Here is a 27,736-nt window from a genome sequence, read left to right as displayed (position 1 = left end):
TCAACTGATCAAATGTATGTGGTATTATAAAAGAAATTTATTAGTTGGCAACTTTTTCATAGTTTCGACAGAAACTGGCTCAAATTGGCTCAACATGACTAAATAAATTGGCTAAAAAAAGTTAGGCGCCCTTCTATAACAGGTTTTACGGTATCTCATTTTATAGAAAAAGTTGTCAGATGCAATACATTATACTTGTAACGGGCCGGGTTTTTTTTTCCGGATTTCAAAAGCCTGGCCCGGCGGCTCGTCATTTCACAATTTTTGAAAATTTCAAAAAACACATAAGGGGGACCCTTATGTGATTTTTTTTTCGATCAAAATTTTTTTTTGATCTTTTTGGATCAAACAGACAAACAATCCAAAAAAACAAAAAAAATGGAGAAAATTATATTGAGAGCTCAAAATTTGGCTCAAAAATACAGAATTTTTGATACCGCGCCCGGCCCGGAATTTTACAAGTATGCAATACAGTACATCCTCTGATATCATTTCCGTGCTCTACCTTGATAACTATTTTACTTTTTTTTACTAAACTGAAACCCATATCCTTTTACACTAGTCAGCTGTGATCATCCTGAAACTTGTAGGTGACAAAGTGATCTCATTAAAGTGTAAATATTTCATATTTCTCACGTTTGCTAACCTTTCCGAACTCCTTTTGCACCGACCTTTCTCAAAGATCATCCGCATATACCCGTCACCCGCAAACCCTTTCCACTCTAAATACTATTACGTCGTCTTCATCATTCTCAGGTTACATAACCCAAAATCCTGTTTACATGTCGCCTTCTCAATCAGAACACATAGTTGCCACATGACAGCATCTCATCTTCATCATGATTGTTTCCAGTAAATTCGATAGCCCCGATCTTTGTGCTCATCTTTCTTTTTCTGTGACGTTAACAAGAGAGAAAAAAGAAATAAAGACAATGATCGGAGGAATAGAGTGGAGGAGAAAGAAAACCTTCTCAGAGGGAGCGGAGACACAAACAACAAGTGACGCATCGAGAGATCCAATGGGCAAGTGATGAGATTCGAGCATTGAGAGAGAGTCGTTAGAAGTGTGCAAAAACGAAAACGGCTGTGTGGCGGAGAGGATTTTCTCGTCTCTATCTCTCCAGTCCCTTCCGAATGCAACGCCCATTCGCCGATTAGTCGCCCTTCGATCGGAGGAGACAGCGGTGGTGGGGCCATAGTTTGGGACACAACAATTTGTTTTTGATACTTGTCTGATGAGAATAGATCTCCATCTAGATTTCAATAGAATTATAAAAAGTATCTTATAATTTAACGCGGTTCAATATGTAAGCTTCTATAGTTGCCATATAGTGGTCAATAGTGCATTTTTTCTTCTATATGAATTTTAATTACATTTTTTCCAGCAAAATTTTCATACGGTTGATAAAGTTTCCCATGTTTCCTCCTCTACTCGATGATATCCTCTTCAGGGATCCTCTGCAATCTACCATAATGCCTCTAATAGAAGCCCACCCAGACCGTTAGCTTTGAGCTCAATTATCTCCATTCCTGTGACAGATATCAACATTTTGTCAATTGATACATTATTTTTCATAACATCCCCAATATTTTATCAATTGTCAAATTTTTACAATCTCTCACGGTTTTCGAGATAATTGAGCTCAAAGTTGACGGTTTGGGTGGGTTTCTATTAGAGGGAATACGGTACTCTTCTCAGCTGAACTTCAGAGCTGAATTCAAGGTTTTTCATTATCACCTAACTTTCAGGAATACTTTCAAAGTCTCCAAGCCTACACAATGACAGTGAACATCGAAACTCAGGTAAGCATCAACAATCCACTCATCTCAACTCATCTCAAAACCTCAACAAAGTGTAATAGTACTAAAAATTCAGACCAATGCATCGGACGAATCATCATTCCCGATCGTTCAAAATATCCCAACTGAAGTGGTACGTGAGTTGAATGGCGAGAAACTTCTGGACCGCACCACGTTTTTCACTGAGTTCTCGACGAACGCCTATCTCGAGGATTTTTACACAAAAGTCGACGACCCAGCCATGCAGATGGTCCTCACTTTTTTGCCCAACATCGTGGCTCGTCTGGGTAAAGTCGGCAAGATGCTTGACTTTGGTGCCGGACCGACAATCCACGTGGCAGCGTGTTTCCGCGAGATGGCGAACGAGGTGAGGATCGGATTACAAACAAGTGAAAGAGTCACATGTTCCAGATCCACCTGGCCGACTATTTGCCACAGAATCGCGATGAGTTGTATCGATGGGTGAACAATGAGAGCAAGTTCGATTGGTCTATTCCACTTAAAATGATCTTGACAAGAGAGGGACAGAGTTGGGATAAACTTCCGAACGTGGAGCAAGAGACCAGAGATAAGGTGAGAAAGATCAAATGAGCAGTTGTCCAGACAAGTTTATATAAATAAGTCTGCACATGTTGCATCAGATGCTATAGTTTACTTTGGAGCATTAACTTTGGAACACCAACAAAGGAGAGAGAACATAACAACTTTCAGATCGTCGATATCTATCACTGTGACGTGTTCAGCAACCCATCTGTCGACTGTCCAAAAGATATTTTCGGGCAATTTGATGTTAGTAGATGTAACTTTTGATTGAAGCATATTTTCCCCTATTTCAGGCTCTCGTTACCATCTTCTGCGTCGAATACTGCTGCAACACCCTAGCCGAATATTACTCGGCCATCAAGAACATTGCCACAGCTGTAAAGCCAGGAGGTTACATGATCTATGGAGGGATTTTCGAAGAGACCTGGTGCAGTTTTGGAGGACGAAAATTCACTTGCCTCTACATCACCAAAGAAATCATGCTGGATGCTCTCGCGAAGGCTGGATTCTATGTCGACGAATCTGACAGTGGATGTGTCCTCTATGAGATCAATGGAATGTTCATGGTTAGCGCCAAGAAGAAGTTGTAAAACAGAAGAAATTATTGAATTTTGTAAAATGTAAAAATCTACTGTATCCATCTCATATACCCCCTCGCAAACTATTCGCTTTTGTCTGAACTGGGAGAACTAGATTTCTCTAACAAACAACTACATGCAACAAATCACACCCCTTCCTCACTGAGTATTTTATTTGGCAATTTCAATTCACCTATTTGTTTTTTTAATTGAAAAATGGACATTTGCTGGTTTAACTTTCTTCTTGCTGTCTAGTTTTTTGACTTTCATAGATTCGTTAAATAAATATTTTTTTAGGAAATACATTTGTTTTTCTTAACAAGACAAGGAACTAGTCCCGAATCGGTTCAACAGTTGAATATTATCCAATCCAATCGCATAATTGTTGTGGAGTCCTTCGACAACAAAATGGAGCACATGTTGTCCTGGATTGATGTCGAAATAGTAATTTTGCCATTTCTGAGCGTTTGAGTCGATATCTCTGAAAATATAGAAATTGATTAACATACCGTACAACCTGTAATAGAAGGGCCCTCTAACTTTTAACTTTGAGACAATTTATCTCGGTACCTGTCAAAGACATAAGAAATTTGTCAACTGATTATTTGTTTATTAGATTATCAGAAATGTTTTGTCAGTTGACACTTTTTTGATATCTTGCATAGGACAATAGAGCTCAAACTTGATAGTGTTCTAATAGAGGTTTAAAGGTGTATCCGGGTCAACTCACTTCCCCTCCAAAACCACTGGACAATCCTCGTTATCATCTATACACACTCTAAATTGTCCTCGAATACCAGCTTGATAAACAAAGAAATCAACTCTGGCTGGTTCAGAAATGCTCAATGGATGGTTTGATGAAAGAATGAAAGTGTCTCCTGGAGTTGCGGCAGTGCCACCTGCGTATAAGAAGTAGCCACCTAAAAACTCATTTTCACTGGGAACTGAACTTAAGCTATGAACCTTTAGATATATCCGACGGAATACCTGTCAATGAGTTGAGTACACTTCTATTGGAAAGTGCCCATTTCTTCAAGCAACTTCCATCCTCCGCAGTCACGTTAGTGGAACTTGTTACATAGTTGCAAAGTGTCTGAAATTCAAGATTCTTTGATTAATTTTCTAGCAAATAACATCTCTTACATTTTCATCAAAAGTGCAATCCACATTTGCACATATAGATGCAAACATTGGTCCAGTTCGGGGACCTCCCAAATCATTTCCCTTTCTCTTCTCATCTTTAATCGGGTTTGTAATCTTCTGACTAGTTGGTGCACCATAATGAACCGCCCGAGTTGGAACCGGAACTGATACACTCTCAAATTGGTTTATCGTCACGTCATTCCCATCGAAATCTAGAAGCTGTGTAGGCGTTCTTCCCGGGATTCCAGCGTCATCAAATGTGCCACCTGCTCCTTCCGATGCACCACCACTCGAGGATTCTGGAATTGTTAGTAGATCTTGGATTAGTGTGATAAGATAGGTATAAATGTGGGTTGAAACCCAACTGTGTTTGCAAATAAGAACCTTTTAGGGATGAAATTTTATTGCAACTGATAATTGGTAACCCGTAAAAAATAAAGTCATGTGAGTCAAAATTTCTAACTACTTGAATTCTTCAATTCATCCTCATTCTTGCTGCTTTCCGTTTCATCATCTCTGCCATCATTTTCCTCGTCACTTTCATTGGTACAATTGGCGGAGGTAATAGCTTTACGTCATCATTTTCCATCGGCAATCCTAACGTTCTCCTCATCAATCTCTCCATAAATTGTGTCTTCAATCTTCCAAATCCGCCTGGTTTTCGTATATCCGACAGTTCCATTCCTTTTGTTAGGCCATCCAAATCGGGAATGTTTCGTAGAGCTGTTAAATCTTGTACAGCTCCAGATGGCAATAATTTTGCAATGTCTGCCAATTTTTCAGCGACTTCTGCTTCTCCAGAAGATGGTTGTTTGAAAATAATGAGTTCCGTTGAAGATTGAACAACTGGTGATGAAGTCGTTGTGCTCAATTTGAACAAGCTCTTATGATATTCTTCAATATTTTCAACAGATGGCGCAGGTTGAGTTGGAATCTTCTTTATCGGATTCATTGTAATTTTCTTCTTATGTTGCAGTAGGTTAGGTGGGTATATCGATTCTTCTGTGAACTTGTTGGGCAATCCGAACTTATTGTTTTCGAAATTTCTAGTTGGCATCGGAGGAATAGTCGACGAGGGAGGGGAGTTCTCCTCCCAAATGCCAAACTTTTTGGCAAGATCAACCAGAGTTTTCTGATTGTCTTGATTATTGCTGTCTGGCAACAATGTCGGTTGGTTTGTATTGTAAAAGTGAGAGGAAACAACTGGACTTCTTCTAACGTCTACAGGATACACGGGAGGTGGAGATTGGCCAAGACCAGATGGCAGAGAGATTTCAGAAGATCGAGGATCAAGAGCAGTTAGAGAACGAACTAGAGTTGGAATGTATGGAATAACTGGAGCGGTTTGTTTGAGGAAATTGACAAAGTTGGCAAATTGTTGCTCGTTGGATATTGTGACGTTGGGAGATGCTGAAGAAGATGTTGGGGAAGAAGATGTAGTAGTAGTTTCTGATGATGTAGTGGGTTCAGATGTAGTGGTGGAGGGCAATTCGGTGGTTGAAGTAGTTGTAGATGTAGTAGTCGTCGTAGTAGTCGTAGTAGTAGTAGTCGTTGTCGGAGGCTGTGTACTCAATATCGAGATCTTTGCTTCTAGCCCAATTGGCTCAGACGTTGTAGTACTAGTTAAATTATCAGCCACATCTTGAGCAACAATCAACATCAACTCCCCATTGTATAGATTCGAAGAACGGTACGACTGCCAGTCGTGGTATCCAATTCTTCGGATTTCACGTCGATTACGACCGTATCCTAGAGTGGAGAAACAGAAGACTATTAAAGGGAATTGAAAATAAGGATACTAACCACAGAGAGTCGCTTCGAAAACAATGTTGTCCAAAGCAATAACAGAGCTGGGAGGAGAGTAGACCGTTTTGAACACAATCTCGAATGGTTGGGCGATGGGAGGAAGTTCAACGGCACGGAAAATCCATTGTTTTCCGAATGTCGAGACACCATCGTAGCATCTGAAGTATTTGATATTTTGAATCGAAGATCAATATCTCAAAGGTCACAGGTTTGTTGATTTAGAGCTAAATGTTTCGGTGATGCCAGGTAATTGAAAGATCAAGTAAGGTTTACTCTTTTCTATTATTAGGTTGGGTCAGTGGCTTCAAAATAGAAATGTATCCTATATTCTTTTACAAATATTGAAATAGTGTGACATTCATAATGGTTGAAAGTAAATAAACTTTGTTGGATTGATAGCATATCATCAAAAAAAGAACCAGAAGACAGAAGATGAAAAAAAGAGAAGGGAAAGTGGATCTTCATGGTCTACGATCCAAGGGTACTTCAAAAAAGGGTACATTAAGAGTACATCAAATTCTTAGGTTGGATTGGTTCAGAGGGTGCATGGGAAATTGGGGTGTAGGGCGTTTTAACTTAAGCCTATGATTTGAGCAAAAACAAAAAAGACCGTGAAATGTTTTCCTTTTTTCCATATGAACCACAAAATCTCATGTACCATTGCAACCAATAAAAAACCTTATTTACTGAAATTTTTCAAAAATATACCTCATCTGGCTTAAATCCTTGTTTCCTGGTGGTTGTCGGATACACACTTCAAGCTGTGAATCAAATCCCGTCTTGTAATACCAATACTTGATACTTGCACCACCCAACTGACACGTTATCACTTCGGATACAAGAAGTGCCATCATCCTTCCCATCAATCCAGCAGTATACGCAAATGGTTTGGCTGAAAAAAGTGTCCCTTGAAAATTTTTTTTCATTTTTGGAAATAGTCTTCCAGAATAATATCAACAAATAAGGGAAGACTTTTTTGATCTGGCTTTATTAATTTTTTGTTTATTCGTCTGATAATATTCTCAGAAGGTAATCCAATGCACATCATAACCACGAAGACTTACGATTATTCTCATCAATTGGCATGATCCGGTTTTGTGCATCTGCTTCCAGAAGAGACGTCGTTTCAAAATGTCCACCCACATCTGATGAATTCCTCCAACGGCACGTGGAAGAGAAATCGCAATTAAGATCAGAGGAAGATGATATTTCGGCATTCACTGGAAATCAAAAAATTGAAAATCTTCTCGGATCCTGAATTTTTGTGAATTACCATGGACATGCCATATCATGCAGAGCAGAACAAGAATATTCATAACCAAGAAGATCAAGTTGAGGTAGGTAGGTAAGGGATATAAGCAGTCGTCAATGAGAAGCGAGAGAGATCGGTGACCTATAAGAAAGTGGACAAACTGGAATCGAATTGTCCCGCGTGGACTCTAATTATCCGTTGAGGGGAGAAAGTTGAAGCGTATGGAAGGGGAAAAGAAACGGTAATTGAGAGGTGACACAGAGACATTGGAAATAGAGGAACATACAGAAAGCGAATATGACAATTAGGCGCGGAAATCTCATGTCTCCAGGAGACGGGGGTGTTAGGTAAAAAGGGAAAAATGATGGCTACTCGGATAGTTTCACAAGATTTTGAAATCTTTAAACCGTGTAATTAATACAAATAAAACATCTAATAGAAGCGCTCTCTTACTTTTTACTTTGAGCACTTTATCTTCAGTACCTGTCAAAGATATTAAAAAGTTGCCAAGTGATAAATTGTCTATCATAATATCACAAACATTTTATCTGTTGACAGATTTTGGATATCTTGCATATTAATTGAGATAATTGAGCTCAACCATGACAGTTTGAGTGCCCTTCTATTACAGGTTTCATGGTAAAACGTTTTGTAATTTTTTGAGAGTTCAGAATCCCTCAATTGGTCTGAAAATGTTTTATGCAATCGAAACCTGAAAATCATTCGAAAATCATGCCTGGTGCGGTACAACGCTCCTTCAAATGAATTCGGAAAAAAAGCCAACCACAAAATGAAGCTCTGCTTTTTCAAGACTTTTTTCAAAAATCCAGACAAATCAAAAATGACAAGACCCCTCTTTTTCGAATCTCTATGTTTGGCCATTTCCGTTCAAATTGTCACAATGTGAATTCGAAAATTTCTGGAAATCCGGAAAAACCAACGGGCAGACAGAATGAAATGAATGGAACAAAATGAGATAAAAACCAAGTTTCTAGCTTTCCCAGGAGCCGAGATCCAGTCATTCGAAGTTTTGAAAGCGAGAGATGCAGACGACGAGACACACTGCGTCTCTTGCTCGGCATGAGAGACGCAGAGATCTAAACTTCAAATTGCTATATCTCCGCTCTCAGATGACCTAATAACCTAATTTTTTCCATTCGGTCTGTCTTGGTCAGTTTAGTTTAGATAGGCTAAGTCAGGTACTCTCTGAGCTTTATTAAGGATGACCAAACTTCAAAAGCCCCCAAATCTACATTTCCCTGGAATCCCTCGGAAATTTTCCTGTAATCTTGACTTTTCACTTCTTCCTTTTTCATTACTTATTGCAATGCAAGAAGCCAAATCAATTTATAGAAAAATGATAACATCGGAAACCCTTTTGCAGTATATAGAAAGTGACGAATAGTTGATAAAAAGTCTAGACTTCAACAGTTTTCTTCGAATCCTCAGATTCATTCGACTCGGCGCTCTCTTCTTCTTTCTCGATCTTCACAACCTTCTTCTCTTCCTTCTTGTCTTCTTGAGATGCATCTGGATCCATATAGTCGGCGTTGAATCCCCCACGACGGCGTCTGGAGACGAGAAGTTCACGCTCTTCTTTGGCGAAAACTGTTTCGAGGTTGAGCACTCCTGAAATAAGAAATATTGGGTTGAATGACGCATGTAAAATCACTCATCCGTATCCTTTTCAAACAATTTCACTCACCGATGTCAAACGTTTTCTTGGCCACTTTTCCGCTGGTGATGTAGCTTTTCGGAAGAGCGAATTTCACTTTGCGTGCTCCTGGCTGCAGTATTATTCTCTCTTTTTTGGGAGAAGAAGAAGAAATGGACACCCACCTTGAGTTTTGAGTCGTCGCACTTGTGATACACTTTGAAGACTGGATCGATTGGTGTCAATTCGGCAGTGCCTCCTTGAAGTTGGAAGTTTCCATTAGCGTCAGTGTATCCCTGATCGAGAAGATCATCTGGGTCTGGTCCTGAAATAATGAGATTGAATAGTGAATAGATTATAGCGTCAACAAGGAAGTGTTAGCAAAGAAAATGATAAAGCATAATGGGGTACCTAACAAAGCACCAGTGATCATAATATTTCCAGAAATCGTTTTCCAACTTACCGGTATCCTCTTCCCACAGCTTCACACGAACATTTGCTGCTGGACCATTTCCACAAAGAAGACGTCCTTTAACAGCAATTGACTGATCCCTCATGGCTACAGTAAGCCCAAAAAGGGCGACGAGTAAGATGAATATCTTGTTCATCTGAAATTCAAAATTGTACTAAATATAAATATTTTGAAGGGATGAGAAGAGGCAAAAAGTTTTGTTGACAATTTTTTATTATCAAAAAAAATTTTATCAAAAAATTATTATAGTGATAAGAATTCAAGAGTCGTCGGTACTTCGACTCACTTTTATTGTATTTTCTCGCTCTCTCCGCCCATTAAAATTTTCTCAAAAGATCATTGAGTACGTTGTCGAATAATTGATTGACCAGGAGGAAGACGAGACAATGGCAGTTGTCAATGTTTTTTCTTTGATGAGTCATGTATAATAAATACGAGAAGTTCAGGGAAAAGTACGAAGCTGAAAATTAGACACTTTGGTCATCATTCGAAATTCTATTTTAAGGTTTTTTGGGGGAGGAGATATAATAAAAGATATCAAAAAGTAGTCAACTAGAAAAATGTTTATCATAATATCAAAAATATTTTGTCAGTTGACCAAACTTTGATCCCTCTTACAGATATATGAACTCAAAGTTAAACGTTAGAGAGGTCATTCTATTGTATTGTTTACGGTATGTGCTGAAAAAGCTCATTTTTAAATGGAATTCAAAAATATTCAAATCAAAAGTCATGCCTGGTAGTGATTCAGAGTACTATCAAAGTAAAAATTTTTTAACGAAAATTAAAAAAAAACCGGGCTTCATTTCAAAAAAAAAACCGATCAAACTACAAAACGTTAATCTTCTAAATATAGTAGATACCATGTACTCTATGAGTCAAAATATTCAATTTTGACGTATTGTTTGATCATTAGTCTCTTCTTCTTCCAAACAACAACAACACCGAAGTATCAGTACTCTTCTTTTCATTTCCCCTCCTTATGACTCTATCTACGTATTATTTACTGTCTATGAATGCTCATTCTTTCCGTTTGAAAACTCTCTGATCAATGTGGAAGAACTATTGGGTATACCCTTTTTCATTCTTCTGGAGTTCATTAGGAAGGGCACGAACAGAAAAAAAGAGCGAGATGGGAAACTCGATATACACAAATTTCAAAGAAAAAAAAACGTTTAATAAATAAACAATAATCATTCGTCTGCTGGAGGAGCACTTCGATCAGTCGTCGTATTCTTCGTCTCACAGATGATTCTCATTCTTTTATTCCTCTTCTTTGCTCCAGCTTCTACTTTATACCAGTCGTATGGAGTACATGGACAATTTTCATGTGGAGAGAGTCCTGCAAAGGGTATTACTGTGAAGTTGTACGATTTGGATAGGTACTCCCATGAGAATGACTTGTTGGATGAAGGGGTGACGAATGGGTTTGGAAATATCACGCTGTCTGGAGGAACTGCAGAATTGACTAGAATTGAGCCAATGTTGGAAGTGATTCATGATTGCAACGATGGAGGAAAAGTAAGTCTACGCAGGGTTCCAAACGGCCTGGTCAGAAATAGCGCTCCAATGAGAATGAGGCTTCTGTAAATTATTAAATTTCGTCTGATCTAAAAGTTATCTGGGGCGCGATTTCTGACCAAAGCTTTCAGACCTATTTAGGATATTGGACTTTTTTTTACCCTTGGCAATAATATTAGGAACGTAAATAACTGTTCGAACATTTTAAAGCAATACAAATTTTGGTCGGTGTCCCATTTTAATGAGTGGAATGTTTTTCAGGTCGGCAATCGAAAATCCAAGTTCCTTCTTCCACAAGTGTACATCACCTACGGAACGAAAGCTCTGAAGACATATGACATTGGGAATGTGAATTTGGAGACAATTTTCCTCTCAGAAGATCGCGACTATTCAGATGAAACCGTTCAAAAATCGTCAGAAAATCCCCAAGAAATTTAATTTCCTTTTTTTTTCAAATTTCTAATCTTCTGTTTTTATGACTTCTTCTTGGACAAGTTTCCGAATAAAAATCTGGCTTCAGAAAAAATAAAATAAAAATCTGACTTCATAAAAATCTGCTTATGAGATGACGTGACGACAGGAAATGAAAACATGAAAAGTGCAGCCTCGATTTATGATCGGTGACACTTCAGAAATATTTATATTTTCGGTTTTGTCTACTGAAAAACGAAAGGACAGTTTTCTGAAGAAGACTTTCCAGAACAAAACAGAAGAATAATTTTGTGACAATTCAAAATAAAGGATTAATCACTCAATCACACAAGGCAGTCTGTGTCTATGAGCGAGCGTTTTGATTTCGAGAAATTTTCAGTTTTCATGCAGACATGTTTGAAAAAAGGATTTGATTCATTCAAAGAAAAAAAAGAGAGAAAAACGAAATAGCGTGAGAATAGTATGATCTTTTTTGGAGGCGAAAATATGACTAACAAATCAAGGAACAAAAAAAGGAGAAGAAGGAGGAGAAGAAGGAGAAGAAAGAGAACAGTTGTTGAATTATGAAATTATGTAATTCTGAAGTTACGGAAACCTAAAAATCTGAAATTCTTAGCTTAGATTCTGAAACTCTGAAATTCTGAGACTCTTAGATTTTAATGATCGGATTTTCTGAGATTCTGAGATTCTGAGATTCTGAGATTCTGAGTCTCTGAGATTCTGAGATTCCATGATTCTGACGAACGGAAATTCTCAGATTCAGAAACTCAAAAATACTGCAAGAAAATTCTAAAAATTCGGAAACTCTGAAATCCTGAAATTCAGAGACCCTGTGATTCTGAAATTCTGAGATTCTGAAATTCTGGAATCCTGAAGATCGGAAATTCGGTCATTCTGAAACTCTCAAACTCTGTGGTTCTGAGTTACTGAGTTTCTGAGATTCTGAGATTCTGCAATTATGAGATTCTGAAATTCTGAGGTTTTGTGATTCTGAAATTATGAGATTCTGAAATTCTGAGGTTTTGAGATTCTGAGATTCCGAAATCCTAAGATTCTGAAGCTTTGAAAGTCTTGAAGTCGGAAACACTGAAATTCTGAAAGACTGGAATTCTGATATTCTGAAAACTCTGGGAAAGTACGACTTCTCCGCATCTAAACTTTTCCAGATACCAAACGAATTCTAATTTTTCCCTAATCCTACTCCTTTCCCATTCATGTCCATCACTTTTATTCTTCTCAACACTTCTATCCTTTCTCCTTAAGCCTCGCCCCTACAAGAAAACGACTCAAGTAGGCGGAGCCTCTCCGTCGGGAGAATATGGCTCTAACGCCACCCTTCTCACTTTTTGTCGACGTCCAGTTCCCGACGTCTTCTTCCTCCTACCCGAGACATGGTTATCAACTATTCTTTTCTGGGTCTTCTTCTTTTATTGTTCGTGTCTATCACTACAGCTCAACTCGACACGCACTTTGATGATGTGAGCCTTGTTTTTTTTTGTGCTCTTTTGACCTATAACCTCTGATATCCCCTTGGGTAATGTTTTCAAGTTCAAAAAATAGTGATTCAAGTTTTCAATTTGAAAGTCCTGACATTCAATCTCCTATAACTGTTATCTCGTTTAAAATTCGTACAAAAAAAACAATTTGTGGCTTTTTTTGTTTCGAAAATGTCATGAAAAATGTATTCATAGAAAATGGAAAACCATTAATCATCTGACGGGGTCCCAGAGTATACGGGTGATGATGGACCTTAGTTGAACGGTGTCGCCATGGAAGGTCCTCTATCTGAGGACTCTGACTAATGACATGACAGTAGAATTGACATCAGGGGTATTTTTTGTAAAATTTGATTAAAAATTAAAAGATAATTGCATCGTAAAACCTTTGTGAGAAATCGATTGTAGTTCAAAATATTTCAAAAGTTTTTATAATACCGTAAAACCTATACAAGAAGGGCTCTTTTAACTGAAAGACCCCTCTTATATAAGGGCAATCTGATAAGGACTTGGAAAAATTGTAGGGCCCCTGTAATAGACCTCTTCAAAATGTGCTGTTTGAAATTGAAAATTCTGCTTGTTTTCAGAGAAAAATATTCCAGAAATTCCTGCTCAGTTTTAGTGAAATAAATTTTAGTGAAATCAAAATTAGCTCAATTTTAGTGAAATCGATGAATTTTTGAACGAAAATTCACTGAATTTTTTGATAAAAATTTTCGGAAAAAATGCCCCAAAAATAGAAGGGCTCCCCTCAGGGTCCCCTCAGTCCCCTGTAATCGAAAGGCCTCTTTAATAGAAGAGCCCTTCAAAAGTTCCTTGGAACAATAGTAGGCCGACCCTCCTAATACAGGTTTTACGATATTTGTAAACCGTATATTTGTACACCCATCCAACACGTCAACTTTGAGCTCAATTATCTCTATTTCTGTAAAAGATATCAAACATTTGTCAACTAATAAGATGTTGTTTGTAATATTACCAATATTTTATCAGTTGCCAAGTTTTTGATATCTTTCACAGAATTCGAGATAATTGAACTCAAATTTGACGGTTAATTGAACTAAAACTTGACGGTTATTTGACGGTTAAGAGTGAGCTGGTTTTTGATATGTTGTGCATTCTTTGCCCATCTTTCCTGAGATTCGATAAAAGAAATAGTTATTTTCTTTTCAATTTATCAAAAAATTCTCACTTCCTCATTAGTCATTGGTTAGAGATCGTTTTAGGGTTTCCTATTTCAACTTTGCTGTTCACCTATTTTCCCAAATTCACATCACAACAACGTCAAATTCTCAAAATCCAGAAGCCTTTTTTGATCTGGTCATGCAATTATTTTTCTTCAACTTCACAGAATTAGAAAAATAATCAGGACACGACATCATATTCCCACACACACTCAGACAATTTACATTAAATCAAATTTCATAACCCAAAGTTTTTTTCGTTTCTCAAGGGACCCGAAAAATTAGACAAAGTGCGGTGACTTTTGTAGAAGAGGTTTATGCATCAAACTGGAACCGGAAACCCACTGAAATTCACGCTTCAATTGTCAAATATATAAGCGGGGAATCACGTTTCAACCTACTTTTTCCTTCTGCTTAGAAGCACTAAATTCAGAAGAATGCTGCTTTTTTGGGAACCTCCGTCATGGGGGAGGATAATAAGCAATTCATAGCAATTTTTAGTTCATCACAGGAACAACGACAAGAGCATTATTATTCTGATACAAAAATCGGAGTTGTGGAAGAGAAACGGCGGTGGCCGTGGCCGAAGGTCCCACTACCGTAATCTGGATATATTTTATTTTTTCGTTTTTCACTGCTTTTTGTCAGGTTTTCTGTTATTTTCCCCGAAAATGTCGGAAAAAAATTGTTTTTTTTTATAAACTTGACCGAAAACGCACCAAAATCGAGAAAATAAATTTGAAAGATAAACCAATTGTTAGGTTACTGTAGTTGTCATTGTGGGACCTTCGGCCGCGGCCACCGGAATAATATTTTCTTAAAGTTTATAGCCCGATCGGGTAAAGTAAACTTCCGATATGAATGATTGATGAGATAATGTGCACATCTTAAAATATTACATCATGTTTCCTATTTGAAGTCAGAAAATGTTTTGCAGGCACAAGTCTACTGGCCATCCCAATACAAACGGAGCCACCAACCAGCTGCAGCTGCCTCCGAAGGCGAGATGTTCGCATTTCCAGGACTCCGTGGGTTGCGAGGAAAGAGGGATCCAGACTACAACAAACGTGTTCCAATGATGTCGTTGAAAGGATTGCGGGGAAAACGCGCTCGCTTCTTCGCTGGAGAAGACGAGCAGTAAGAGGAACCTATAACAAGAGGAAGTTTTTATGTGCTTGTGGTGAGTTTTCAAATTTGTGTCATTCACTCTCAATTTTGAATTTTCAGATCCGTCCAGTGTCGTGTGTGTGTGCTTCAGCTGGCTCTTCCTCCTCTTCTTCCAACTTTCTTTAATAGTTCCGAATGACCGTACTCTTGTAAAACTCTTTTTTTTCTCTCTTTCTCCGCATTTTCTTCGCATTCCAAAAATAAAGTCATCGCAGTTGTTTGACGAATCCCATAAAAATTCCCACAAAAAAAAGTAAAGGTGTCACTTATGCAAATTGTTGAAAAGGACACTTGTTTTTGATGAAAGCATAAAGGCTTTTGGAGTCAACAAAGAAATGTTCGTGGGTGTTTTTTGACAAATTACTGGTAATCGTGAGACTTATTCATGTTTTTCAATTTACAGACAAAACTGATACAATTCGGATGAGTATAATTTAAAAATAGGTCTATAAACCAAATAAATTCAGCTTGATGTCGATGGTCCCTCTTCAACCTTGCGAGCCATGCTCCGAGTCATCCTTCCAGCAGCCACGACGTCTTGGAAGACTGGCTTTTCACAAATACCTTTTGGAAGCGGCGGAAGAACTGAAAGACAATAAAATTTCCATAGCAAGATCATAAACTTGACGTACTTAGCAATGCTCCCAGAATGATTCCAACTTCTTTCTCCCTCTTCTTCTTTTCCTCTATCAAATTCTTGAAAAAGTCCATATAACGGTTTTTCGAGTAAATATACTGGTCTTCAAACTGGGTTCTATTCATATCCGTCTCTGCCTCATACTCATCCAATATTTGACCGAGTTTCATTTTGTATCTTGTCTCGATAATCTACAATCCCTTGGATAACTTAAATGAGTTGAAGCAAATCTCTTACAGCTTTTTTGCCGTCGAGTTCTTCCTGTGCTTTACTCAATCCAGCCAAATACTCCGGACATTGTTTACGCGCAACGGCTTGCTTGTACTCTATCAGCTCTCTGGCTTTATTTTCCTTCAATCGTGTGCGAAGTGCATTGTATTGATTTTCAGCAAGGACCGCGCGTCGAAGAAGCATCCTTTTTCTGAAAAGAAAATTGTTGTTCAGCAAAAACTCGAATGTTGAGAAATCGTTAATAAATTATCTTTGTTTATCTTCTAAACCTACTTTTTCAAATATTCTTCTTTTGTGAGAATCGGCTCTTCTTGCTCTGGCTCCTCAGACGTTCCTTTTCTAAATACTGCCCGCATCCCTCCGCGCCCTCTTTTTCGTCCGCGCATAAGATTATCAGCCATTTTTTCCTATAATTTGGACACCTTTAACAGATAAAACAACAAAGATTAATTTTTGTGACATCCGGAACCGGAAAATCACAAAAGCTTCAGTTATTTTGTTTCTAATACTCAGAAATGGCAAAAATAAATAAAACAAAAAATGGGCGGGGCTTCGTATTCCGACAAGCAAACGCCGCACGAGGTTCTTGCAACTCTGCGGCGCGCGGATACACTTACCGCGAATAATTACTTTTTGAACACAATCCTTGCTTCATGAGCTCTGAATGCACATTTCTGCTGCAATATTTTGGTGACAGACATATTCTGTTAAAAGAAGAATGGCTGAATTCAGTTATCGATTTTCTACACAACCATGTGCCGCTTTCGAGAGATTTTGTATGAGTTTATACAGAAATAATAGTCTCAAGCCTAACGAATCGTATTTCAGGACAATGAAACATTTGCAAATATTGTTCTGGATCAGTGGACATGTTCAAACATTGAATCAACATCGTTCCCTGCATTTGGAAACCACGGAATTGATTCGAGCATTCAGAAACAACATCTGCAAGGACCAATTGTATGTCAAGTGAATGGATTTATCGATACTGGAAGTCCATATTACCAGCAATATTGCAATTTGAACAGAAGTGGTAAAAAAGAAGACAATTCGGGTTTCGAGAAGGTTTTTCACGAAAAAGAAGATGACTCAGATCAAGTAAACCATTTCAAGTTTGATATCAGAATTTTATTGAAATATTAGGTTCCAGAAACCATCACGACTTTTGAAGCTGTCTCTAACCGATGGTGAATCATTTCTAAACGCGATCGAATTCTGGAAATGTCCTCAACTTTCTCTCCACTGCAAACCAGGAACGAAACTTCTCATCGAGCCTCCATGCGACATTCGACGAGGCACATTCTTGTTGAAACCCGGAAATTGCCGAATCCTTGGTGGAGAAGTGTTACCTCTGTTGAACTGTCATCTACCAGTGGAAGAATATGCGCGAATGCTGAAAATCAAAGATCACAAACCATCGACATCTACTTCGGTTCCTTCTGAAAGACAGGCGGCTTCTAATCAGCCATCTACGTCCACCTCCGTTTCTCGACCCAATCCGCCACCTTCTCAACCAGGACCGTCGTCAATGATTAGTCGATATTTCCAAAAGAAACCGGTCCCTTGCACGTATGGTATTCTGATTCTCGGAACTCAACTAATTCCCGAATTTCCAGGCCGTCGAAATCGAGAGCTCCAGAACCACGGGAAATGTCCCCAGATGTCTTTGACGAAGAAAACCATATTTCTGACAGTGAAGGCTCAGGTTGGTATAGCTGTTTTCCCCGTTCTCCAGATCAGGCTCTGAAACGAGCGTTAACGACCTACTGATGTACACAGTGTAGAAAAATATTAGGATTCATATAGAAACAAAGAAAAAATTCAAAAAAATTAGTGATTTTTCTTTGCTATTTTGCAAAATTTTTAGACATTTTTAGGTTTTCAAAGAAAACTTTTCAGCTATTTTTAAAAATTATTTTTCGATTTTCCCGGTTTTTTCGTGTGAAGTTTGATGGAACGGCTCTGGTAATCGGTTTCCAACCAGATTCGGGAAAATTCCGGAGCAGAAATGGCTAGACCTGGTTAGAAAATTGTCCGAATCAGGTTGGGAAATTAGCTTTCTCGGTCGGATCTGGTCAGAAAATCACCGGATCTGGTCGGAAAATAAAAACTTTCCGAATCTGGTTGGAATTTTACTCGAATCTGGTTGGAAAATGCGCGTTCCCGAATCTGGTTGGAAAATTGCCCGAAACTGGTTAGAAACCGATTACCAGAGGGTATTCGCGAAGATCCTTTTGTGGCTTTTTTTGCAAACACAATCACGTCAAAATGCAGAAAAAAAGCTGATTTTGTGTCAAAAAAAACCACAAGAGGAAGTTGGTTTTCTGCAGTAATCTACAGTAATCTTCGCAAACCATCCTCTCAAATTTACAACACAAAACCGGAAAAATCGAAAAATAATCTTCAAAATTAGCTAAAAAACGTAAAAAGGTCTAAGAATTCTGCAAAATAGTGAAGAAAAAAAATAAATTTTTCTCTCGAGAATTCGCTTCGAGATACTTCGTCGCCCAGATTTTTAGTTACAAGACCTGTTTCCAGATTACGAAAACCAACACTCATCTACGAGAAAACCGAAAGAAGCTATTCTGGTTTCGTCTCTCATTCGCCGGATTCAAAATGACGAAGAAGAAGAGTTCGAGCCCACTCGACGAATATCTAATCGCTCACCCAAAAAGCAGACGAAAACTCCTCCGTTAGAAGCGCTACATCGTCGTAGCACTGGAATTCTGACGTCACGACGGCTTGATCCGATGGATGAATTATTAGAGGGGATGATTGAAAAAGACGAAGAACCTGTGTCGTGCCCCAACCAGACGAAGAATCCATTCCGAGTGCAAGCTCAGCCGCCGTTGAAAAAAGTGAAAATTGAAGCAGAAAGTGATGATGATATACAAGTAATTGAACTCGTGACTCCACCTCCACCGCAAATTAAAAAGGAACGCCTTTCGGAAGCAAAAGGAGAAGACGTGAAGAAAAAAGAAGAGGAAGAGTCGTATTCCAAAGAAGAACGGGAGGCTCTAAAAGCTTTTTCAAGTCTGAAGCTGTCAACATTTATAGATAGTCTAAAGAAAATCAAATACTCAATAGGATCAAAACGATTTCTTATTTTGGCCTTTATCGATGACATCGTTGAGCCGTTGCGAGTTGTCGATGAGTTATGGACAATGAAAGTGAGTTTAAAAGATGATTCCGGGACAACGGAAGCATTTATCGACAATTCAACACTACATCGTTTGATCGGATACACTTGTGAAGAAGCAATAGTGAGGGATTTTCAATTTTTATAAGTTGTACATAACTGATTTTTAGGCAGTTCGAAAATCCAGTGATTTGGAAAAGCGAAGAGATGGAAAGCGACGGTTAGAGGCGTTAGAACAGCAACTGCAGAGGCTGGATCTAGTTTTTGAGGTAAGTGATTCCATTAATGTCATTTCTAACTTTTATTATATGCCAAATTGCTTTCAATTTTTGATTTCCTGGTACTGATAGCCTTCTGGTCAGTTGTCAGAATCAACAAACCTATAAAATACAATAAGTCGTGCTTGTCGAGCACCCTTATCTTATCTTTACGACCTCCTACTTCGTTTCATGTACCGTGGAACTTTTTTGTTTCACATGTGACATAAACTTGATAGAAAGGGAAAGAGCAATTTCTGGCGTTGACATTTACGAATTTTCCACCTAAAAATGGCAGAAAAAAGGCTTAACGATTTTTTAGATCGAATTCTTCTCGGGAACAGCGACATCGTGCCCTGTGGTTCGTTCAATGAAGACGCTAGCAGAGCAAATTGATGTTTATTGAATTTCATGCACTATACATATATTTTTTAATTCACTTTATTATCGTTATTATGTACTCAGCAATTTTTCTTTGATCATTCAAATTTTTGGACGCGGGTTTGAGCATGAATATTCACAGAATACAATTATGTACATTAAATAGATGGTAGAGTCGATATTCATTTGAAGTTCGATCTACATTGAAGAACAATCACGACAAGGCACAATGTGACAGCGAATATTCCGAATCCCCAAGCAATCAATGTATGCTTATGTTCTTTCATATATTCCACAACCTTATTTGGCGGCTTTTTCGATGAAATGTGTCCTGAAATAATATAAATAACATTTCAAAGAGGAACCAAAGCTCACTTTCATGCGGCGGGATCACTCGGTAGATGTATACCGGTGGAGGTTCACAAAAAATTTCTGATGTTGAAATTGCGGGCGGTCTGATCGTTTGGAGCTCATAGTTTTGCATTGTTAGAGTTTCAGGACTCAGAAATTGAAAATCGTTGAGTGTCCGAGGTGGAGGTTTCGTAAGACGACGTTCACCTTCCAATTGAAGGGACCCCATGCATACAGATGTCGATTTGACACGTGGCTCTCTCGATCGGATCATCTCTTCTTCTCGGGCGGCGCTTGTTTCTCCTTCTGTAGTTGCTGATGTGGCTGATCGGGTCTGAAAAGGAAAGTCTTTCGTATAATACTTATATTTTCAATTTCGGGAAACCCCTTATTCGCTGTCATTGACAGGCTTACACTCCCTGAAAACTAATGTAGTTATCGTTAGAAAACTTTGACCTACTAATCAGCTTCCACTCCCTAGAATTTCTATCTTTCTGATAAAAAGAAACCTTCTGGAAACTTTCGGTAGGAGAAAAAGGAATCATTGATCATTTATAGTGTGGCACAAACCTTCATTGGTTCACTTTTGTAAAGGCCACTGCACGATGAACGGCGCTTGTAATAGAGGTTGCGGTGCTCGATTTCTGTTCGGGCAGTCATCTGGAGAAATGGAATGACTGAGAAAATTAGGAAGGAAGAGGATAATGGTGAATAACGGAAAATCACTCCTGACAGGAATCTCAGGCGATTTTCCAGAAAATAGAAGAATAATGACTGGACGATTTTCATACAAAACGGTATCATTATGGTTCAAAAAATCAGATCTGTAGAAGAGAAACGCAGATGGCTGCAGGTTCAACAAAGACAAGTACCAGTTTTGTTTTCCGGATTCATTTTCTCGATTTTCGAGCGTACTAGAATAATATCATCGAATATTTAAACCAGTCCACTACACACAAAAAACGGCTACAGTAACCTAGAGCTACTAAAAAAAATGCCCGACCGTCCCCAATGAAAAAAAATCAAGGAAAATGAAACAGAAACTGTTGGAAAAAAGAGTGTGGCTCCGCCCTGCCCGTCTAATCAGGTAAAAATGGAAAGAGAAAAAGAGAAGGAAGAGAGTCGAGCAACTGCCTGAAATAAAATTGATTCGATTATCACCTTGTAGTTCACTTTAACATGTCCTTATCACGGGCACTTTTTTCTGTTGAAGTGTGTTTAACCCCTGAAAGAGATAACGGAACGAAATGTGGTGGGTTTCGGAGAAAGAGACGCAAATGGATTATACTTGAGCATCCAAACGAGTAGTGGTGTTACAATATTGTTTATCAATTAGAGACCTCATAAATCATTTCTCTTATCAGTCGAACGGTCAAATGACGTACATACGAGAAATGTCCGGTATGTGAAGCTGGAAAAAGAAGTTGACCTGTTGCCCCGAAAAGCCGCACCCTTGCAAATTATGTTTCTATTTTTAGAAACATGATTTATATTATTATCACGAAATTTCATAATTGACTCGATGATAACACCACATTCTGTTCTACTTCTGATGCACCCAAATATGGAAGAACTATTTTTTTTATTGGAAAATTATTGAAATTGAAGTAAACAGTTGTAAAAGTCTTGTGATTTTTAAAGGAACTGATTGTAGAAGTTTCTAGTGCACACTTTATCAATTAGGAGACAAAAATCTTCAATTGACATAACAAGAAAGTAGAAAAGTGGAATTCTCCGAATGAATACTCTGAATGGAACACTCTGACCCAATAAAAATGGTATCAGCTAAAGTATTATTCTGGTACAAAAATCGGACCGAATGTCCCACAACGACAACTACCGTAACCGAATGTCCCACAACGACAACTACCGTAACCTACCGTAGCCGAATGTCCCACAACGACAACTACCGTAACCTAAAATATGTTTATTTTTCTCATTTATTTTGTAGGTTTTCATTGCTTTTCTAGGCTTCGGTACAGTAGTCTTCGTTGTGGGATCTTCGGCCACGGCTCCCGGCATTTCTCCTCCATGGCTTCGATTTTTCGAACTACCATACTACAGTACCCCCTTCTTTTGCTTATCACTCCTGTAACAGAACCCAAACTGTGAATGTCACTTATTTCAGAAGCGTAGGTGTTTATTCAACAAAAAGTCATTCTTTTGCAGTTTTTACACTGAAGAAGATGACGTAACTTTTTGATAAAGCGATAATCGTAACCAAAAAGTGATATCAATTACATGTTAATTGACTCTCGTCACGTTGTTTGTTACTTATAGTGATTAGCAATCAGAGAAAACCTTGTTAGAAAAAACTGAATTTTTATCTTTAAAAGAAAATAGACAAGATGGGGAAAATGAAGGGTAAAAATTGCATTAGTAAAAAGCAATACATGATGGGAAGAAGATGGGCCGAATATCATTCGAATTATTACAGTAATAACAACTATTACAGGCAAGATATAGAGTCCTTTTCAATCGAAGATTTCATTGAAGATGTGAATGAAGGTTTTGAAAAATAGCACGCAGAAGGCGGAGAGTCGAATCGCCCATTCGTTTGATGTCATTGGATAGTCGCACTGCAAAATTTAATGAATGATTTAACATTAAAAAAAATAATTTCTCTCGAAATTTCGTTCATACAAGCCCTTCGAGGAGTTGAACTTGTGGGGGCGAGTATTGAAGGTACGGCGCCGCTACCGACTGAGCCACGCGAGCAAAGCTAGAGCGGTCGCTTGTATGAATGGAACTTCGAGAAAATAATTTTTCATGCTCATCTGTAAGGGGAAAATCTAAAACCGAAACATTTGATCTACCCAACGAGTATCCAAAAAAAAGCTAACCTTATAGTTGACTTGGCAGAATGCACTCAACATCGACAAATCGTGCCACTCATGTCTTGTATCTTGCTGAAGGACGTATTGATTGTGGAGTGAATCGACAAAGTTCAAATCGAATTTCTTGATGAACCACTGCGAGTATGGAACTCGATCGCTGTCGCCCGATTTGTTAATGGATAGTTCCAGGTTTTCCAGCATATGTTTCAACATATTCCCGATGATGTTCAACAGTTGGATGTCTCCTTCATTGCGAGAAGTAACGACGGATGCTTCACGGAAGGCTCGAAAGAGATGGCTGAATGATGTCTGAAAGATTTTATAAAATAAAAATTTGCTGGCTTTCGCATTGAAAACATTCTGAAAATACCGTAAACCCTGTAATAGAAGGGCACCCTAACTTTTAACTTTGAGCCAATTTATCTCGGTACCTGTCCAAAATATGAAAAAGCTACCAACTGACAAAATACTTCTGATTTTATGATAAGCAATTTATCAGTTAACAACTATGTGAAAACTTTCGAAGAAACCGAGATAAATGGACTCAAAGTTAACGGTATGGGGCCCTTCTATTACAGGTTTTCTTCCAGGTTCGGCTCCCTCACCTCTGTATCTTGTCTTGCAAACCAAGAACATTTCTCCATGACGGGTATCAGTTCCGTTTTTAAATTCTCCATGGTTCTTTCGTAGTGTGTAGTCGTCAAGAGGTTCAGAAAGTAGACATCCGGAGATGACATAGTGCTGAAATTCAGAAGTTTGGAAATAGGAAGAAGATTTAAAAAATATGAAAAAATGGGAACGATAGAAATTAGGTGACTGAAACACCGAGAAAACTGAAACCAACCGGTTCAAAATATAGATCAAAATATTTTCTGATCTACCTGTTATCAATTTCAATCTAAACTTTATTTTCAAACAGTTAACAACACTAGAACGAGGTTAATTATAAACGGAATTCAGTTTGATTTTGTGAGCCTTCTTGAAACTGCGCCATAGGATCTGAAGTCTACTCTTAGACACTGTGGGCTTTCCATCTGCATCCATCGAGTCGAGAAGTCTTTAAATGCTTGTACCCACTTCTTCTCCAAATCCTCCGGTTTTATGTATTTTGCGATTTCGCTGGTAGGAACTCTCTAAACTGTTACTTGGAAATTTAATAAGTTTTCTTCAATGTTAACCTTGATCAATTTTAAATTCTTCCGTAAAGGAGTCAACATGGAGGCCAACGGTAGTCCATTTGAAACGTATTTTGGTCTCAGGAACTCAGTCGACGGGGATGTCCACGGTTGTGAAATCAATTTGTCATAGATCTGAACTTTTTACTGTATACATTTATCGAGGAAATTTCAGACGTACTCCTGAATCCGGCAAGAAAATGTAGTGATTTGAGAATCCAGGCGGATTCCACCAATCCTGAAAATGTGTTCCTGATCCTATATAACTTTCATTTTTGCTCATACAAAACTCATTTCAAGATCCGGTGTATGGTTCGTGAATTTATGACTGAAAGACGTTGTCAGACTGTAATCATCATCCTTTTGACTTTCAGTTCCAATTTCAATAACTTCAACCTAAAAAATCACAATGATCGGATTCAGTAATTTAGAGCCGACATTTGGGATTCCAAAAGACTTGCAGCCACTGTTCCAGTTTATAGTGACGTACTGAAAACGAGGAGAATCATCTTCTATGAGACTCGGAAGACTGCTTTCGGGAGAGTCCATGCTTCGAAAGGGGTTTTGAAAATGATTCTTGAAATGACAAAGATAATCATCGTAAAATCTCCTGAAGTAAATATAATCACAGTGATAAGAAACGCAACTCCAATATAAAGATCGCTCATTCAAGACAAGAACCGTGTATTATTAAAAACAAAAAACCGAGCAACTTTATCAATTGCAATCCACATCTCGGACCTAAACCAGCAGCTCATTCAGACTCTGCTCACACTCCATTCTCTTCTTCTTCTTGGCTCTCATATTCTTGAAGTAGACACGAATTTGATGCAGTGTCATGTGATCTTTGAAACGATCAGCCAGCACTGCTAGTTCATTCGGTTCAAACTGACCATCAGTTTGCTTGAATAGCTCATCTAATATTTTTCTGACGTGCTCCTGTAAAGAATTTGGGATTGGACAAGTTAACCGGACTTTTCTTTATGCTTACCGGAAAGTTGCCTCTTTTCGATGGTGCCCGCAGTCGATTGGTCGGCACCGGTGTGCTGGAAGATGATGGGCGGGAAGATGGTGGACTTAAAGCATACGGAATAATATTCAACGCATCATCTCTCTTCTGCAATTCCATCCCAACAGAGAGAGCTGAGAGGAAGTGGTTGTAGAAGACATAGCTGAAGCATGGAACCCAACAGAGGTGCTGGTGGAACTGAAAGAAAATTTTCGAGAATGTTTCGGACGAATGCTTAACCTACCACACAGCTGTGTGTCAGCGTCACTTGGGTGAAGGTATTGAGAAGAGCAAATATGCAGATTTCCGTCTTGTTTTCCTCCCCATTCGCCATCAACTTGGATTTGTCATATAGGTTGGCTAAAACATCCTTATTCAGTTCCAACTGCGTTATCCATTTGATGGTGTTGACAGCGGATTGAATATTCTCTTCGCTCATTTTTATCTTCTGTAATTAAAACGAACTTGAAAAACTACTGTATTTGCTGTGATAGAAGCCTGAGCAATACGCACTCTTGAATCTCAATTATCTCGGTTTTTATTAGAAATTTAAAAATATGTCAACTGATAAAATTGTGGCTGATATTATGATGAAAAATTTATCAGTTGACCACATTCTGATATCTTTTGAAGAAAGCGAGATAAGTGAGCTCATTAGAGCAAATACGGTATTCTATCATTTTTACCTCGGTGAGAATAGTCCATTCCATCATCCCAACATAGATGTCTCTCAGCTTGTACTGGTTCACTCCGCTGTTAATTTTTCTCAGGAAGGACCTGAGGAAAAAGAATCCGAGCTTCTGATATTTCTCCTGAAATATTTCTCTGAATGGATGATCTGACGAATCAGAGATAATTATAGCAATACCTGGGACGTCCCTTGAATAGAAGAAGTTTCCAATTCAGGAGCAATCAGAACTCGAATCTCCTCCATCTTGGGTACAATCCATTCTTTCGGCGTTAGAAGAAACCATGGTTCGGTTAAATTGTGAGCAATATGGTCAGGCATTACCTGAGAAAAAGTTCGTTTTGTATGGAAGGAAAGATCCCGGAGGAAGAAAAAAACAAATGGAAATGGGATGAATGTGAGAGAAATGCATATCAACTGTGGTTTTTTCAAATATGATTTCTGATTATTTAGAAACACCTCACTATTAGTGATCATAAAAATGGAACAAACGCTTGTGTTATCCAAACAAAGTACTGCGATTATGACTACAAAGATTTTTTCTCAGTGATCGCGTAGCTAGCAGTGCGTCATATTCACTCTTGCGTTCCAACTATGTCATGTTTATGCTTATTTGAGAGCTCACGAAACGCTGGATTCAGAATTTCTAATTTAATGGAATTTGGTCAAGAAATAAACGAAATATGATCATTGAAGTTCGTTAATTCTCAGGAAAAATTGTTTATTTGGGTTCTCGCTTTAATCGGTAAAGGAATAGCACAAAATCCAGGCCGTACTGTATCCAGCTTCGGCATTTTTTTTTGGGTTTTCTCAGAATCATTTTTCTAGAAAAAGAACAACCAGAAAACATCGAAAAGCTTATTACCTATAGCTTATTCTCGCAGAAAATTTGTCTCTGCAGCTGGAATAAGGGACACATGTGAAACAAAAAAGGGGTATGGACGAAAAAGAAAAGGAAGAGACACATCGAATGAATGTGGTAGGTGCGGTGGCTGCTGGGTGGTGCACATGTGAACGCATCGTTTCTTTTTTTGAATTTAAAAGAAACGAAAACGACTGGTATGGGATAGGATGAGAGAGGGCCGAAGGGTCAGCAAATAGAAGAGCGGATCGTGCAAGATTCTCCGTCATAAATAGAGATACTGTAATGGGTTTTTTGGGAGAAGAGGCACAAGACGAAAATAAGAAATTTGAAGAAAACAGCACGTCATCTTATTCTATTTCTATGACAGCAACATTTTCAAGAAGTATTTTTTCTACAGTATCCCATAAATGTTCTAAACTTCGTTCTAAACGTAGAAGTCGTTCTAGAAAGTTTCCAATTCACACAATATCCAGAGAATTTTAGATAAAAGTAACTAACCGAAAAACGACTGCGTTTCGCTCAAGATCCAAGAAGAATGATTGAAAATTTTGAGACCACATCGATGGCTCAAAACAGTTAGGCGCCTGAAAAATAGATGGATTTTAGGGAAGAAATATTAGAAATCACCTAACAGTTCAAAACTTGCGACAATGCGCTCACAATCAGAATTGCCATACAAGGTCGATTGTTTTTTCCACTGGCATAGATTTCAATTTTTCCTTCTCGTGATTATTTTGAAGGTACTCGTGATGATTTTGAAGTATCCATCGTAGAAGAAATTCAGCATTATCCCAACTAAGTCCTAGAAATAATTGGAATGGTTCAGAAATCAAGTATAACTCTCACCACTGTGTTTATCTAGATTGTTGAAAGCATTTGCATTATGATGGATCATTTGGTCTGAAATATTAGGATATGGATAATCAGAACTGTATTGATTGATATAAACGAAAGTACCAAATATATCAGTTCCACATCATCTGTTTTTCGGCAAATGAGCTACAGAAAGGCACGATGTGCAAAAAATTTGCATAGCTATCAACAACCAATACCCGTTTGACTATGAAAGAAGCGACATGAATAAGCAAATCGTGAGAAACCTACAATATCAAGCGGGT

The 27,736-nt window shown here is 38.3% G+C and overlaps 9 protein-coding genes across 9 annotated transcripts; 3 read left to right on the top strand and 6 right to left on the bottom strand.

Annotated features, from left to right (window-relative positions):
• Positions 1-1,779: 1,779 nt before the first annotated feature.
• Positions 1,780-2,933, top strand: CBG19415 (the record flags this gene model as incomplete). Its single annotated transcript, XM_002637615.1, has 5 exons — positions 1,780-1,803; positions 1,877-2,167; positions 2,212-2,373; positions 2,512-2,589; positions 2,637-2,933. 5 exons carry the CDS (start codon positions 1,780-1,782, stop codon positions 2,931-2,933), a joined length of 852 nt encoding a protein of 283 aa, XP_002637661.1.
• A 303-nt stretch (positions 2,934-3,236) lies between these two features.
• Positions 3,237-7,186, bottom strand: Cbr-mam-5 (the record flags this gene model as incomplete). The annotated part of the gene is made up of 9 exons (XM_045238055.1): positions 3,237-3,402; positions 3,652-3,841; positions 3,885-4,014; positions 4,065-4,428; positions 4,667-5,813; positions 5,868-6,028; positions 6,579-6,762; positions 6,935-7,090; positions 7,144-7,186. 9 exons carry the CDS (start codon positions 7,184-7,186, stop codon positions 3,237-3,239), a joined length of 2,541 nt encoding a protein of 846 aa, XP_045096775.1.
• A 1,353-nt stretch (positions 7,187-8,539) lies between these two features.
• On the bottom strand, positions 8,540-9,384 carry Cbr-ttr-46 (the record flags this gene model as incomplete). Its single annotated transcript, XM_002637613.2, has 4 exons — positions 8,540-8,751; positions 8,828-8,909; positions 8,962-9,101; positions 9,240-9,384. 4 exons carry the CDS (start codon positions 9,382-9,384, stop codon positions 8,540-8,542), a joined length of 579 nt encoding a protein of 192 aa, XP_002637659.2.
• A 1,112-nt stretch (positions 9,385-10,496) lies between these two features.
• Positions 10,497-15,022, top strand: CBG19412 (the record flags this gene model as incomplete). The annotated part of the gene is made up of 2 exons (XM_002637612.1): positions 10,497-10,769; positions 14,819-15,022. The coding sequence occupies 2 exons, from the start codon at positions 10,497-10,499 to the stop codon at positions 15,020-15,022; spliced, it is 477 nt and encodes a 158-aa protein (XP_002637658.1).
• Positions 15,023-15,511: 489 nt separating this feature from the next.
• CBG19411 lies at positions 15,512-16,317 on the bottom strand (the record flags this gene model as incomplete). The annotated part of the gene is made up of 4 exons (XM_002637611.1): positions 15,512-15,633; positions 15,681-15,876; positions 15,923-16,106; positions 16,190-16,317. The coding sequence occupies 4 exons, from the start codon at positions 16,315-16,317 to the stop codon at positions 15,512-15,514; spliced, it is 630 nt and encodes a 209-aa protein (XP_002637657.1).
• Positions 16,318-16,569: 252 nt separating this feature from the next.
• Positions 16,570-19,718, top strand: CBG19410 (the record flags this gene model as incomplete). The annotated part of the gene is made up of 7 exons (XM_002637610.2): positions 16,570-16,692; positions 16,745-17,014; positions 17,067-17,485; positions 17,533-17,621; positions 18,455-19,179; positions 19,226-19,324; positions 19,635-19,718. The coding sequence occupies 7 exons, from the start codon at positions 16,570-16,572 to the stop codon at positions 19,716-19,718; spliced, it is 1,809 nt and encodes a 602-aa protein (XP_002637656.2).
• Positions 19,719-19,875: 157 nt separating this feature from the next.
• On the bottom strand, positions 19,876-20,704 carry CBG19409 (the record flags this gene model as incomplete). Its single annotated transcript, XM_002637609.1, has 3 exons — positions 19,876-20,024; positions 20,069-20,378; positions 20,615-20,704. The coding sequence occupies 3 exons, from the start codon at positions 20,702-20,704 to the stop codon at positions 19,876-19,878; spliced, it is 549 nt and encodes a 182-aa protein (XP_002637655.1).
• Positions 20,705-22,518: 1,814 nt separating this feature from the next.
• On the bottom strand, positions 22,519-24,350 carry CBG27208 (the record flags this gene model as incomplete). The annotated part of the gene is made up of 6 exons (XM_045238054.1): positions 22,519-22,623; positions 22,888-23,190; positions 23,487-23,622; positions 24,109-24,191; positions 24,238-24,294; positions 24,342-24,350. 6 exons carry the CDS (start codon positions 24,348-24,350, stop codon positions 22,519-22,521), a joined length of 693 nt encoding a protein of 230 aa, XP_045100230.1.
• A 447-nt stretch (positions 24,351-24,797) lies between these two features.
• Positions 24,798-27,513, bottom strand: CBG27207 (the record flags this gene model as incomplete). Its single annotated transcript, XM_045238053.1, has 7 exons — positions 24,798-24,995; positions 25,048-25,263; positions 25,310-25,513; positions 25,752-25,877; positions 25,934-26,077; positions 27,296-27,420; positions 27,465-27,513. The coding sequence occupies 7 exons, from the start codon at positions 27,511-27,513 to the stop codon at positions 24,798-24,800; spliced, it is 1,062 nt and encodes a 353-aa protein (XP_045100229.1).
• Between the last annotated feature and the right edge of the window lie 223 nt (positions 27,514-27,736).

The sequence above is a fragment of the Caenorhabditis briggsae genome, assembly GCF_000004555.2.
Source record: "Caenorhabditis briggsae complete genome, chrV, whole genome shotgun sequence".
Taxonomy (NCBI): domain Eukaryota; kingdom Metazoa; phylum Nematoda; class Chromadorea; order Rhabditida; family Rhabditidae; genus Caenorhabditis; species Caenorhabditis briggsae.
This window is presented reverse-complemented; position numbering and strand designations above follow the sequence as displayed.